Below are 16,406 nucleotides of genomic sequence, written 5' to 3' on the forward strand. Positions count from 1 at the left end.
CACTGTATACGACTCTGGTGCACCCGGTACTGAACTATTGTGTTCAGTTCTGGGCTCCACATTACAGGGAGGATACAGCATAGGGCCACAAGGATGGTGGCCAGATTGCAGAGAAAGCCGTATGAGGCAAGACTGAGGGAACAGGGTCTTTTCAGGCTGGAGAAGAGGAAACTCAAAGAGGTTCTGTTAGTGACATATAGATACCTGAGGTGATGTCACATGGAGGTGGGTAGAGACCTGTTTTCCCCTGCAGATGAGGGCAGGATGCATTCCAGTAAAGAATAGCTCAGGGAACCCAAGTTCAATTTGGATGCCAGGAAGTACTTCCTCACAGTTAGGACCGCTAGGGTATGGAATGGGTGGTTGAAGCCCCAGTGAGGGTGTTCAAGGATAGGCTGGACATGCCATGGTAGACATGTCATAAGCAGAGCCAGCTGGAGCTGGGGGTCAGACTAGATGGCCTGGGAGACCCCTTCTGACTCACTCTGTTTCCATGTTTCTATATTCTATGTTTCTGTTGTGTTTTGACTTTGGTTTTGCAAAATCCAGGATAGCTTATTGCAATCATTACATTGCTGTGTATTGTAACATACTGACCTGGATAACGTGATTAAAACAGCCCACCATAGTTTCCATGTTTGCAGCAGCCCCCCATGGCTGCACCCATGCACTGGGCAGGTTTTGCACATTCACTGCCCAGCCAGAGCCTGACTTGTGATGAGAACCTGAGCAGAGGGTATCATACAAGGGTCAAACAGTGATAATGTAATCCAACATCAGATAATTATGTTCATATTAATCATATGAATTATGTGAGGGTTATTTAGCGCTCTCACAAGCCCTATTGTTTGACTTTACAGGACGCAACAAATCTGTAGCTAGGTACTGAATATGAGAATCCTGCCTGGCATGTGTTGGGCTGTTTAATCATGTGAACCAACCACAAGTCCAGCAAACCCATACAAACATGTTGTGCACATGCTCCTTCCCTTTGCAATCAAGTCCAGGCATGCAGAGAACCAAATATATTTAACTTGGACAGGCCTACAGAGATAAACAAGCTTTGCCAGTCTTGTAAACACTTTTAAAGTTAATTTGGGAAAGATTCTGTCTTGGGAGGGTATCCTGCAGTTGTGATGTTATGCTAGCCCTGAGAACATCCTTGTCTGATAGAACCTAGAGCAAAGCCTTCCATGCTTTTCTCAATGCACTGATAATTTTCACTTTTTCATTTACTTACTAACTGCTGATAATAGATAACATTTTAAAGTTGAGTGCCTCTGGAAAGGTCACAGATCAGTGATAAGGTATACGTTTTATTCCTTGATAAGAAGCTTGCACTAAATTCACAAAAAAAAGGCAGATATTCTGAGCATGTTTTAGCATTCTTTAGAATATTGCCTTCTAAGCTTATTTTCTTTTGCTATCACTGGCATCAATACTACATGTAGGACATGTGAAATTAAGTCAATTGGGGGATTGGATTATAGGGGAAAGCTTGGTTTAGTTTGTGCATAAAATAGACTTTTCTTTATAAGCAATTAATTCCAAGTGTAAAAAAATAATCTCTAAATGTTTTAAAGTTTCCTTTTCTGCTGAAGTCATTCTTGAGACAAATGAGGTCATATACAACAAAAAAATTTTTTGAAACTGAGAGGCTTACAGAACATGAAGCAGAAAACAAAATATTGGTGTTAAAAGTTCTTATACTGTTACTCTGCACCGGATTAATGGCTACTTTAGATTTTGTAGAACCTTGGTGCTGATTAGTGTTCTTCTGATATGGGTACCCTCAAATGTGAGCAAATTGAGAAAGACGTTTAAATAAGCTTGGGAGGTAGTCTCACAACCAGAAGAACAGTCAAAATAATTATTTGCAGATTCTTTTTACATGTCTCTTTGTTTTCAGTATTTTTCAGCAGCTTTGTATCAGTGCATTTGCAAGCCTACCTAATTCATTATTAGCTGTGCTTTAAAAAAGATGAAACTTTCTTGTATTTTTAACAAAAACCGTTGTTTCCATTATATAAAGCTGTTCCTTCTGTATAATATAGGAGCAACAGAACCCTATAGCCTCTAGACAGCATTCATATGAGTATTTGGATTCCCAGCTATGAGGCTGGAAAAGTGCTCTGATCTTGCAGCTGGGGATCCATGTTTGGAGCCCCCTTCCTGTCTTGTAGCCAGCAAGGAAAAGTGCCAGCTGCTTCTCCAAGATCGTAACAGCAACCTCAGAAATGGGCTTTTGGAGTGTTTGGGAAGCAGGAAGGGGAAAAAAATCACTGCTGCCAAAATATGTAGCAACTTGCTGACACCTCAGCTTCCTTTCCTGCCTCTCTGAAGCACCATACGTAGATGGCCACAACTGGCCATTTTGGTGCTTCGAAGAGCAAGAGGTACACAGAGGCCTCCATAGAACCTGCCCTCCACAGGATGCTTGTAATTCTCTGAGTTTAGGAGGTTACAAGCTTCTCCATAGGACCATGGCCTTGGGTGCTCCATTTGCCTGTAAAGTCATATGCAGATGGACTCTTCTTTGCCTCTGCATTTCCACAAATGAGGTAATGCATGACCAGTTTTTCTCTGTCTCTTTACCTACACTTTATCTAAACTTTCTGTTTCTCACTATGCCAAGGCATACGAAAATGTCCTCAAAATGCATACAGTGCAGAATTCCATGCAGTGTACTGGACTTCTCTGAGCCGATATGACATTTTAATCAAACATGGACTTGGTCTGATCAAAGATGGACTTTGGTCTGATCAGGCCTTGTTTTGGTGTGTCCTTATCTATGGGCAGTTGTGGCTAAAGTGCTTCTTACTGAAAAATGCTTAGAAGGAAAGAACCTAAGGTATACTGGTGTAACAATATAGCTTTAATTTTCACTTCCTTTAGTGAATTTTACAGAGATAATGTTGATATGATTGGTGATGCTGCTGATACAGAACTGTTTTTGGAACAATTTTTCCAGTACCGTGAATTACTGGGAGCTGTTGAAACATTTTTGGTTTTGATTTTTTGGTTTTTTGGTAGCACATAGTTTCCTCCTATCCACTTTTATATGCTCATTTCATTTAAAGGACCTTCAGACATTTCAGTTTATGATTTATGAAATTCATATGCATCTTTAGAGGTGCTACTGTAGGTGGCATCAAAAATAGTTTCCCTAACCGGATCATTTCTTATCTCCACTGTAACAGACTGTATCAACAGGTACACATCTGTTATTCCCCTTTATTTTTCCCCTTCTGCTTTGTAAGTTTTGACAAATGGTATTTGAATACCCACTTTTGATGAAAAATTGTGTGCTGTGATGGTTTTGATAACCATAAAAAAGCATTAGTTGTAATTGTTTCCAATACTGAAAATGGAAGATGGACATTTCTTTTTTCTATCATTATGCAAAATTTTCTCTTGGCCTATGGTAATTTATTTTTCTGCTACTTTTCCGTGGAAGGTGGTGGAAAATACCTCTTTTTGATGTATTTTTCTACAGCCATTTTTAAATTACCTTTTGTGAAAGGGAAACGATGAAACACTGGCTCTCTAACTAGAAAAAGAAGAGGCGGTTCTACGCATGGTACTTGTGAGATCTATTTTCTTTCCCCTCTCTTTTCAGTTAACTCTCTTTAAGTTCTTTAATGCAATCTGAAGATTTTCTTGAGATGAAAAGAGTAAATATTTATTAGGAAAAAGTGTCCATTGTCACTGTAACTCGCTTTTTTCATATTCAAACACACAGCTGTTGAAATTATAGTGAGTTCTTACAGTGCAAATTCACACTACAAAAGCCTGGCTAATGTCAGAGACTGGGTTCACATGTCAGCACAAGCTATGGTGGGTTTTTGATGTCCAAAGCTAGCCTTGTGGCTTGACTGTGGAAAGGACTACAAAGCTTTTTGGTAAGAGCAGCAAAAAAAAAAAAAAAAATCCTGCCACTTTGTGAGATCTTGCTTTCCCTTAATTTGCATGACAACAGTAAGGAAAAGTCTTAGATCTATCCTTCCTTCCCCCACATTTTCCAGTGTTACAAGTGCTTCAGTGCTTGCTTTCCCTACCGGTTCTGGCCATCTTCCTTCTACCCTCTTGCTTTCATGGATGTCCCTTGCCTTATTTGATTGACTTTGAAGTCTAGTCCACTGTCCTGGCTTTCACTGATGCTACCTACCTACCCTATGCTCCTCTGGTTGAATGGGGTGGTAGATTTGGGGTCAGTTTCCTAGGTTGGAAAGGCATAGTATAGAGGAGGACATGGGGAAAAGTGGAGGGAGGTACTTCTCTATTTGCAAATGCACAACTACTTTTGGCAGAATAGTAGTTGCTTTCCAGAATGTTACCTTGAGCTAAGAATTTTCACAGGAGAAAACCAGCTTTCTATGGAAGTGGTAAATTGAATGAAGGAGAGATGGTGAAGAACGGTTGGAGTTGGGACTGTTGTGATGTCAGATTGGGAGTAAAAGTTACTAGGTTTGGCAAGCAGAGACTGTGCATCCTGTGGTTTTCTTATACAGAGTGATGTGCCATTCCTAAAACTGCCATTGTTTCTGACATTACAGTCTCAGCCTATTACTCTTACCTTCCCCTTTCCTCATTCCATGACCTCTGTCACAAATTTGATCCATCACTACCAGTTCTTATTGGTTCTCCTATCCTATCCTATCTTGTCCTCTTGCTAGTCTCCTTTAGCTTCCTAATGATTGGTTTTCTCATAATTGCATGTTTGTTTCCTCACAATAAGAAATGGTAATTGACCAGCTGGAGGTACAGTGTCTGACTAATGATGGGTCCTTGTTTGCTCCTCTGTGGCCTGGAGGACGCTGCATGCTTTCTAGCTTTACCCAGTTTGGGGCATCACCTAATGTCTTGTGGCTAAAGTCAACATTTTAAAAGAAACCTTGCAATGCTGGCTTATGGCAAGGATGTAGAGCCTCTTTCATAATTCTACTTTGGAGAAGCTCTACGTGCTATATTCCAGTGCTGTGCAAGGCTGAAAGCAAAAGGTGTGTGACAAACACCCTAACATACCAGTATATTTTAGCCTAAACTCTTGCTGCTAGTAGATAAGCATTAGGAGAGGCATTTCAGTCGTTTAGGAAAATTTGCTCAAAATCTAAGGAATTACCGAAAAAACCTCTGGTTGGAGGAAAGGGAGTGAACCAGGGGAAGTGGTGTAACTTTCTGAAGACCCTGAGGTTTCGCAGCCTTGATTTAAGGAATTCAAGTGGAAGAAGAACTTTTCATTTGGAGATTGTAGTTGTTCTGATTAACTGCTAGAAGTTACGGTAGAAGAAAGGATATTATTATGTTGTCTTAGGAAAACAGATGTATTCTTAAAGGGAAAAAAATAAGATGAGACTGTAATTTTGTGTATTTAAAATTGATTCATGCATATTAAATCAGTCTTTCATACACAGACATCCTACTCAAAGCAATTCATGTAGAATGGAATTAATTTATAGACCATTTAAGTAACATTCAGTTACCAATGGCTCATGAAACTGATTTTAACAAGTCATCTACATTTGCATGTGCACATCAATACAGACGGTATTTTTTTAAGAATCCATGAGAATGTTGCTGAGGAATCAGGTGAAATTTTGAATAATCCTTCGGCATGGAAAAAAATTGCAGGGACTGAATATTTTGACTGGAACAAATGTGCAAAGCTTGTGTAATAAAGCAGTTTGACTGAAAGGCTTGCAAAAGGGAAGAAAAACACAGGTAATGATTAATGTGCTAATATATAGCAGTAACACCCTCTGACAGCTGATTTGATTGCAGTTTATAGTGCCATTTTGTTTAATTATTCCTCTGAAGGATTATACATCAGATATATTCTTCATAAACAGCATCTTTGAAATGTCATGTTGTCAGTGTTTTTCAAGTCATCCAGCGATGCCTTAAAATGTGGAAATGTATGAAAATCCATCAGCGTTTATTACAGTACATTTTTGCATCTTGCAATTTAAAGAAAAATCAGTCTAAGAGATCATCAGCTTAATATTTCAAGAAAATGTTGCAGTTACTTTTCAGGGTAGTTATGTTTCATTTTTGGCTTTAGTTCTAGTCATTATGATGAAGCAACATGTATGCAGTGAAGGGCAGTGTAACTGATGGGATCTTTGCTCATTACAGCACTGGATGTGGAGGCAGATCTGCTGTTGCTTAGTGAAAAAGTAGGGTAGCCAGTGCTTTGCTTTGCACTATGCAGGCTTGAGTGAAAAACAGGGCTTTCTTAGTGGTTGCCCCTAAACTATGGAATGGCCTGCCAGGAAAGATGCATCAGATATCCCAGACAGCTACCTTCAAGAGGAAATTAAAGACATATCTCTTCTGCTAAGCCTTCCCAGATTAGTTCCCAGAGTAGTTTTATTTAATATGCTTGCTTTTAGCATATTAGATTTGAATAATTGTTCAGTTTGAATAATTGTTGGTTTTAACCTCTTATAAACTGCCCAGTGCCTAGGAGAATGGGGTAGTATATTCAAATCAAAACCAAAAATAGTCAATAAAAATATCTGTCTGAAAGACATGTTCTGCTTCAGCACTATGTTTCTTTGGTTCCCTCCACCTATCCACCCACTCTGGAGGTGAACAAGGACTGATGCTTAAAAAACTATTCATATGAAATATTTTCCTCATTCAAAAAGATGCATCTCTTTCTGTGTGTCCTCTGCATGTCCTAGAATCCAGCACCAGCACACAGCAATCTATGTGATTTGATTAGGGTAATAAAAAGCAAAGAGTTAAGCTTCTGTTGTCAGATTGGTTCATTTGGCTGAGAGCTATGAATTCTACACTTGGGTATGCAGTGTTACGATGAATAACTTGATCAAGTTGTGCGCTAGAATTATTGTCATATTCTATTTTAAGCCAGTAGAAATCATCATATGAATTCAGGGATATTTAAGAGAGAACTGCTCTTGCACTGGAGAGGGCAATATTGTGCCATGTCTAGTGCTTCCAGAGGTAAAATGATAGATAATCCAGTAACCTGAAAGTTTCAGGGAAATATATAACCAGCCTATATAAAATATTTACAGTACCCAAACTTTCATGAGAGGCAATAACCTCAACAACCAATGAGTTCTGATTGCACAGGGGACTTGGGATTTGAACGTCAGTGTGGCTCCAGAACCTCAATGCAAATGGCTCATCCACTTGAGCAAACACATGTTATTCAAAAGTTTAATTGGACCACCACAAGAGCTAGGTCTCACCTAAAGCAATTATTTGGTCCTTGGCTAAATTTTTTCCTATCCCCTAATTTTATTGGCCATCACATCTTGTATACAAAGCAATAGTATTGAAATTTCTGTAATAAAATGTACTGTTTTTTATATATAAAGGAAAAGATACTTGTGAAGTAAACATACAATTATCAAGGAAATTAATGGAAGAAATCAAAGGCCTTCTTGGGCATATAGACCCCTTTTATAGTCTTTGCATATAAACGTTATCTGTTAAATAGAACAAAGTTGTATTCTTTTTTATGCTAGCTATTACTGGATATTTTTTCCTAGTAAACTGTGTTTACTTTGTTTTGTGACTTTGATTCTGTATGAAGTAGCCAATCACCTCGAGGAGCAAAAGAGGGTCAGACTGAAACCAGACTCCAGCTACTTGGGTTCCATATCCTCAACCTGAAGAGGAGCTGCACACTGAGAACACATTTGCTCCTGTAGTTTCTGATTCATCTAGGGCAGGGTAGTCCAATGTGTAGCCCACAGGCTGCATGCAGCCTCCAAGATCTGCAACCCTCTTGCCTCTTGAAGTGCCCCCCATGCCCCCACAGCCCAAATCCCAATGATGGCAAGTTCTCCCAGGGCCATTAGGCTGTCCTGCTCTCTTCCTGAGCCTCAGCATGCCCCGTGCCACTCCAGCTGGCAGAGTTCTTCGGCTAAAGTACACGTGACTCAGTATGCCAGTTCCAAGAAGGAGGCCAGGGAAGTCACATGGGAGTGTTTCTGGGTGAGAGAAACAGGGAAGAAAGGGATAGGCCACCCAAGATGAGTGGTCATTGTGCTTGGGCTGTGGTCAGAGAAGGAGCCGCCTGTGATCTCTGCAGAGATCACAGGTCCACAAAGTGTTCTTTTTAAATTCAATTCTAAAATAATCTTAAAATTAATTCTCCCTCATTTAATGGTTAAGTAAATCTATTAATTGTGTATATTAGATTGTGAACTCTTTAAGTTATGATATGGAGGTGTAATTCATTGTGTTCCCCCCTGGGTTTTGTGCTTAAGACCTCATACTTTTCTAGGTATGAAAAGTTGGACTACTCTGATGGAGGGTAAACTTAGTTCTCGTCAGATCTTTGTATTTCAGCTCCTGTACTCCCAAGCCATTGGCCGTGCTGGCTGAGATTGAGGGGAGTTGTAGCCCAAAACATTGAGAGCAGCCTTCCCCAGCCTGATGGCTTTCAGAAGCATTTGGCCTGTAACTTCCAATATTTCCATCCAGCAGGGCCATTGACTGGAAATTCTGGGTTTTGCAGTCCAAATGTGTCTGGAAGATACAAGAGTGAGGAAGTCTGATCTAAAGGGCATCAGATTCTGTATACCTGATCTAGGGGTGCAGATATGGGATCCTGTTTCCACCAGTCTCTTGTTGGCTTGGGGTGGTTTGATACTTGATTAATTGTAGTGGTTCTTTTCCCCTCTCCTTTTTTTAAGCTGGTAATTTTATATTTTCTATGTGCATTATTTGAATATTTAAATTGTCAGGGAAGATACCTTTTTAAAAGTGTACCTGGAGTAGTGGTACATTGTACTCAAAAACAGCAACACTTTAAATACTGGTATGTGTGATTCTTTATGGATTATGAACTGTTTTTTCATTTTGAGGAGCAACATTATTGTATTGGATATGTACACTTTAGAAAAATTAGCCCCAATCAATTTTAAGAAATCTATGGTCATAGATTTGGGGCTGGGGGTGTGTTGCATGTTTATCTGGTTATTTATTTATTTTTATATTTCTAAGCCAACAAGTAGTTCAAATAGATGCTCTAGGCAGCATACAACAGAAAAATTACAACAATTAAAACCATCATTAAAATATTAATAACTAAATAGTAGTAGTAGTAATGTCAAGATCATTCAAAAACACGTTCAGGTGAGGTGAACAACCAAATTTAATAAAATTACAATAAAATTAATAACCATCTAAAATTCATTATTAAAATCAATTATTAAAATGGATGGAAAGAGGATGGGTGGAGAAGGGGCTGAAATGAAAGCATTGCTGCTGCCCAGCAAACTATTCTACAGGTTGGGGGCAGCCACTGAAAAGGCCCTTCTTCTGTTTACGACCCATCTCACCTCCTTGAGGTGGAGGGCACATTCAGAAGGGCCTCTTGCCCATATCTTAATAAGCAGGCATGTATGGGAGAAGGCAATCCTTAGGTAGCCATGTCCTAAGCTTTTTAGGTTTTTATATGTTAAAACAAGCACTCTGTCTCTCCGTGCGGCCGGCGGGTTAAAGCCCGCGGCTGCTCCTCCTCTGCACCGCTCCCCCTGAGCGGCACAGCTCTCACCTGCACTGGAGGGGGGGGCGGAGCAGCGCGCGCCGAGCACGTGCCGGCCAGGTGGTACCACATGGTGCAGGCGGGCCGGCAGCGTCCCGGGCGTCGGGCACACATACACATCCACTCTATAAGACGCACAGACATTTCCCCTTACTTTTGAGGGGGGAAAAAGTGCGTCTTATAGAGCGAAAAATACAGTATATACAAGTCTACTGTAGCAGGGCTGGTCATGTTCTTGGAAACTAGCCCTGCTTTTTTCCATGTACTGCTTGAAACACCAAAAGTTTCAAAATGAGTTTCACCAAAAGCTGTAGCACAGGGTGTCTAATGCAGCCTTCCAAATCTTTTGTTCTAGTGGTGAAGGATGATGGGAGTTTTGGGCCAAAACATCTGGAGAGTCATTACTTGTCCACCCCTGCTATAGCAGAACCAAAGAATGCATGTGCATGTTGCAAGCAGTGATATCTCTGCAGTACTGCTCCAAATCCTTCTAAAGTTATTGGTGTAGTTGGAGTACACCAGTCTGGAACATTCTTCTGAATGTCCATCACTATCTCCCTAGATTCTCAGTCATACCAGGAATATATGCATTTAATTTGCAGCATTCTCTAGAGTCATCAACTCTCCTATCCTTATAGAGAGCCAATTCTGCTCTCTTGAATGCCAATCATTTTATTCCTCCTCCTTGGTAATGAGTGACTTTGAGACAAGATTGCTACGCAGGAAGGAAGGTGAATGTTCTAATCCTTATGGTAACTCTTCTCTCTGAAGTATTTAATTAAAAGCAGATAGCCTCTTCTACGTGTAACATTTTGATGCAATGATTGATGCATAGTGGCAGCTCTTTGAGAACCATTCCTTTGGGAAGGCTTTCCTGTCTACTTACATACTTCTGAAGGTTGAATGGAATGTTGGGATTGCATCCACAGTTTATTCTGACATTAACTTTTTGTCCAGTTTTACATCTAAAGCTTTAGAAGAAAGGGATTCATAGCTCTCACTCTCTCCTTTACCCCACCTTTTTTCATAATATACATAATTTATGTGTATTGATATTTTGCTTTTCCTGGAGTTCCAGGACAGGATGCTTCAGTGCCACTAATAAATGTGGAGGCAGTTTTTGCTTATTGAGTTACTTCTCTTTTGGTCTAGGTCAGGTCAAAAGGATAGTCTCCAGTAATCAAAAAACTATAAAATATTTAAATTGCTATAAAATAATAAGAAAATAGAAACAAAAACATTTTAAGGCTAGCCAGTATTAAAACTTTCAGTACCCTAACCCTTCTCTGAACAGATATCTTCTCAGCTGATTATCAAAAATGATGGGGTATCCATGATTTCCCCAAGTGTAGGTGTAATTTCTGAGAAGGCTCACTCCCCATGGTTGTTTCAGCACTCAAAGCAGAACTCATTGATTATAGTTATTTCTTAGTTTTCTATTTTGCCACTTAGCCAGAATGGCTCTCTCATAAGATTATCTCAACTCCCAAGCAACCCATGGGACCCCTTCAGGATTATCACAACCATTAGTACCAGGCAAGCATCACCCCAATGACCAACCATGCATCCAAGAATACAATACCAATGCATCCCAGTTGCCAAAGCACCGCTACAGTGACCCATAGCAGCTAGCCAGATCAGCACTCCCATCACCAGTACCAGGAATCTTCAGGCTGAAGCTACTTCTGACCTCTCCTGATCAAAAAGATTGCAGCTTGGATTTGGAGTCTGCTATGTTGGTAGTTTTGCCACTCTGCTCCTCTGATGCTGCTCTTGCCAGCCAAGACCCTGCATCACCCTTGGAAGAAATGGGATAGTTCTCAGAACAGATAACTGCAAATGGCAAAGTCTCTCCAACTTGAAACCCAGCAACTACCAGACAGGGTGATGGACCCAGTGTTCAGTATCATGCATACTGAGAACGTGGTTCCAGTGGTAATTGGATGATGCAACAGTTTTGGAAAGTACCCTCAATGATACACCCAAGAGACTGGACAACATGTACAGGGTGTTGAAAAGAGATGTTCCCTTCCTCTTCCAGCACCCCATACCTAATTTAATTGTCAGTGAGGTGGCACGGCAAATCACAGCAAGAACATTCATCACTGATTGACAGGGAGGGACAATGCATGGACATAGCAGCATCCACCAGACTGGGCCTCCATATGTTGCATTATGGTGCCGCCATGGCCCAATATCAGCTCTTTCTCTGGGAGAAGATCAGTGCCCTCTGCAACCACCCACTAGAGTACTACAGGGACCTGGCTGAGGTCCAATCAGAGGAAACACACCTGACATACCAGCAAATCAGCACAGTCCAACACCATGTTGCTTGCAACACCAAGGTCATTAAGAGGCTAGCCTGGGTATGCTCTGGAGGTCTTCCACAAGAAACGTGCTCTTACATTGAGGACCTACCCTTTGGTGGGGAAGGTCTTTTTAATTCCAGAACCAATATATATATGAACTCTCTGTATAAAGCCAGGGCAACAGCATGGAAGATGGGCTTCTAGCAACCACCACCCTAGTGATTCAGAGACCTCTATTCTTCTTTCCATCCTAGAGGCCAACCTAATCACCCTCCCCAAGACACCAGGCACCCCTCTAACTCAGGTGGTGGACACTCCAGTGGATACAGAGAAATACACAAATGCCAGGAAGGTGATAAATGTCCTCATGACCACCTCCACAGGCTGACCCCTCCCCAACCCTCACAATCTGGTTCAATGGATGTCTCTGTTTCTTCCTGCATGGGGAACAATAACATTAGATACATGGTTCCTGTTTATTGTGGAGAAAGGCAGTACTCCTTAAAAGAGTTTGATGTTCTACCTCCCTTGGTACCTTGAGAAACATATTGCCATCCTTGACACTATCGTCAGAGGTCAACTCTTTGGTTTCCAAAGGAGCCACCAAGAGGATCCCCTGGTCTGAGCTCTCACATGATTTCTTTTCCTGATATTTCATAGTACTGGTAGGATGAGGGCCTCAGAAGAGAAGGGGTTACCAGCCAAAACATACTTGTTATAGAATTCTCCTGACAACAGGCTCAATGCAGGGCTCATACGGCTTAGTGACAGGGTATCGAAAGAAGCACCTCTTCCCATACAAACCTACCTGGCACCTTAGATCTGCATCTAAGGCCCTTCTGAAGGAGCCCCCTTCTCAAGAAATAAGGAGGATGGCAACAAGAAGGACCTTTTCTGGAATGGCACCCCAACTTTGGAATGAGCTCCCCAGAAAAGTTTGCCTGACACCATCTGTATATTCTTTTTGGTGCCAGGTGAAGAACTCTTTATACCAACAGTATTTTAATTGTTAACTTGTTTTAATAGTATTTTAACTATGGGGCGTGCCTTTTTATGAAGTTATCAGTTCTGTCAGTAGCAAGCTGTATGTTGGTTTTAATGTTTTATTGTGATTTGTAATTTTCATTTTTATATGGTATTTATAGTTTTGTTGTTGCAACCCACCCAGGGAGCTATGTGGCTATTAGGGCAGATTAGAAATCCAATAAGTGAGTGAGTGAGTGAGTGAGTGAGTGAGTAAATAAGTGTGGATGCATGGATGAGCACTCAAACAATAACTGTTACAGGTAAGCAGCTATTCTTGTTTTAACTGCCTAAATTGTGTGAATTTAGGGTGCTTTTTGCTGTTGGTTTTCATCATGTAAACCATATAAGGAGCCATGTGGCTATGAGATGGTATACAAAAGTGATAGACAGACAGACAGACAGACAGATCCACTGCCCCCCAAAGTGGTTTTCTACTTCTGATGTAGGGCTTTATAAATGAAAACCAGCATTACAGAATGAGCTTGAAAGTGGACCAGAAACCAGTGAAGTACTTTTAAAACAGCAATAACATGACAAAGCTGCTAATACAGAATCATAATCTGGGATGCTGCATTTTGAACTAGTTGCATTTTCTGAAGGTGTACAAGAATGGCTGCGTTGTAGACAGCATTGCTAAACAAGAAGCTTCTGGTGAACATATATCTGTGGTCAGAAACAGATAAAAGGCAGTTCTGGTATCAGCTGGAACTTTACCATCAAGATGTAATGGTAGGTTCAGAAGCATTTATAGACTGGCTGCCCTGCTTTTCAGAGGAAATGTAGTTCCTTGCAGAATAGGAAAACTACCTGCTCCCAGTCTTAAGCTCGCCAGATTACCTATTCTGTTTGGCTTACGTTAAGATAAAGCGTGTTTATCCCAGCCCATTGTCAATATTAGCCATAGATTCAGGGAATCCATTGTCAGAAAAAAGGCCAAGTAAAGCTGAGTATTATCAGAAGAGCTGGGTGAGCAAGCTCCTAATGCCAAGCTAATTTTGGAAAAAGTTTAACAGGCATAACTCTATTTTCTTAACCTCTCTAAGGCTCATAAAATACCACCGTTGAAGAAGATTAATATGCACTTTGTTTGAAAATCCAAATATTTGTTCATGGAATAAAACAATTGTACCTGTCTCAGGAACATCTATTTTGTGCTTGTGAAATTGTTAAATAAACAATATATATAGCCTATAAATTTAGTCAAGCTTGACTCTTGATTAGTTTTATAAAATTATCAAAGTTTCTAATGTATCAGATACACAGTTACTTAATCTTATTGCCAAGCCTCATTTTCCCCTGTACATCTAGAGAAGAGGTGCTTCAAACATGCATTTTAAAAGGGACTCGGATCACATGATGCGACAGCCTATGGTGCATTCTCAGCCTTGTTTGTTTCAGGACGGCTTGCTATGATGACCAAAGCAAGCCCTGTGGCTTGTCAAAAGGGCTACAAAGCTGCCTAAGAATATGATGGTTCCTTGTCATCTTGCTGATGATGCCTTACCCTATTATGTCTTGAAAGGACACAAGTCAATTTAATTTTCTACTACTTCATCATTTCCATAGACAATGGGACTGTTTTTTCCTTCAGGAAAATAGGTGCAAATTCAATGTCTCCCCACCCCCCACCCTACACACATATTTCATGGGATATTTCCATAATTTCAGCTTTGTGGGATTTTCTGTATTTTTTTAAAAAAACAATTTGCTCAAATTCCCTAAAACACAGTAAATACTTTAGTAAAATTGTATAAAATCTTCTTGAAAGCTTTTGTTTTGTTTTGTTTTGTTTTGTTTAAGATGTACCATTCTTCCCAAAGGTGGTGATGGTGGGAAGTTCTCACCATGCCAAATCTCCCAAAAGGGTTGTTGGGATTGGCGTGGCGGGAGGAGGGGAGAGGGATCTACACAATAAACTTTAGTGTATTAGTAAATGGATTTGCACTTATTAACAGAGTTGTCTTTTTATGTTGTGCCACAAAGGTCTATGGGATGCTGGCAGGAGCTGGCAGGAGAAAGGGGGAAACAAGCCATATCAAAGCCTCAGAACATCTGATCAGCTATTGGGAATTACATAGATTAGTTAGTAACTGATGCAATGTATCGTATTTTCAGTACTGTTTATCAGTGTGTTAATGCAGCCACTTGTGAATACATATTGCGTAAATAGCCAAACAGTACCAGACTTTTCTAACAAAAGGAACAAAATTTTAGCCAACTGGAATAGCCAGCTCAAATAGCTTACAACCACAACAGTTAGATACTGCATATTCTGTAACAGAATGTTTGCGTCACTTGACATCAGTACAATTGATGTATATTATATTGTTTCACTACCAGATATTACTTGATTCTACTGATCTTACATCTGGTATGCTCAATAGATACTAACATACGGTGTATCTGTGTAATTAAACCCATTTCTTCTAATGTCTTAAATTAGTTGTTTCATCAGTAGCTTGCTTTTCTATATACAGCACAATGGCTTATTCATCTTGTTTTCTGTAAGTTAGTAATTAAAAAAAGAATCTATGGTAGATCCTTCTTGAACATTATGAAAGAGCACATGCGGTTATATATTTATAATATCACACCAAAGCCTTAATCTTTTGATAGGAATAATGTGATTTTAATATCCTGTTGTGTAGTAAGATCTTACTCTTCAGGTTATAGGTTTCAGATGTTGTTGATTGACTAGTTTCATGGAATCACCCCTGCAGGTATGTTCCTGCTAGCTCACAGATGATATCTCTGGAAGTACAGTGCATTGTAGCCTAAACCCTGGTGTTTGTTTCTTGCTGCAGGATAAGAAATGGCTTCTCAATCATGAAGATGTCACACTGGGAGAATTACTAGGCAAAGTAAGTAATCGTCTGATCTAAATGAGAACAGTAGGCTTAAAAGTCCAAAGCATGCTAATGGGTATGAGAACATTTCAGTTACTTTTCCATGCAGTATGTGGCATTTCTATGCTGTGTATAGAAATTAGCTGAATTAAAAATGTTAATCAAATAAACAATAGGTGAGATCCAGCTAGGTTAAGCCTTTTTAGTGATTTTAATGAGCTTAAACACTTTCCCAATGAAATGAACAAAGATACCAGTAAATTCAGTAGGCTCCTGCCCTACATGGTAATTTTAAAATAGCCCTGAATTAGAATGCAGTGTTAACATCTGTGAAGTTTATATTAATCAGACAAGTTAGCTGTGGGTGTTGATATTGTTAGAATAATTTTAGCAGCTTTCCAACCTTTTATGGTTTATTAGTTTCCCATCTTTCCACATTTTCCCTTTTATCCACTATTTATATTTCTTTCTTTCTTTCTTTTTTTGCAAGTAGTTCTGTTCTGTTCCATTCTCTTCCATTTTGTTTCTGAAGCTTATACCTCATCCTTCAATGGCCAGTCAGAGTATCCAGGGCAGCATATGAGAGAATAGAAAATGCAAACCTTCCAGAGCATTTAAAATAGATACAGTTTGAGACCCTCTGGATGTTTTGGCCTAGCACTGCCATCAACTCTCACCTTTAGTCATACCGACTAT

At 40.0% G+C, this 16,406-nt stretch overlaps 1 protein-coding gene across 5 annotated transcripts in view; it reads left to right on the top strand.

Annotated features, from left to right (window-relative positions):
• Positions 1 to 16,406, top strand: part of FER (FER tyrosine kinase) — a 190,327-nt gene that overhangs the window by 98,049 nt on the left and 75,872 nt on the right. For all 5 annotated transcript variants that reach the window (XM_044446574.1, XM_044446576.1, XM_044446575.1 and 2 more), the window contains one exon: positions 15,669 to 15,725. In XM_044446574.1, the coding sequence (XP_044302509.1) occupies positions 15,669 to 15,725 (57 nt within the window). The remainder of the gene's footprint in view (positions 1 to 15,668; positions 15,726 to 16,406) is intronic.

This window comes from Varanus komodoensis, unplaced genomic scaffold (assembly GCF_004798865.1).
Source record: "Varanus komodoensis strain SLA01 unplaced genomic scaffold, ASM479886v1 scaffold5, whole genome shotgun sequence".
Classification (NCBI taxonomy): Eukaryota; Metazoa; Chordata; class Lepidosauria; order Squamata; family Varanidae; genus Varanus; species Varanus komodoensis.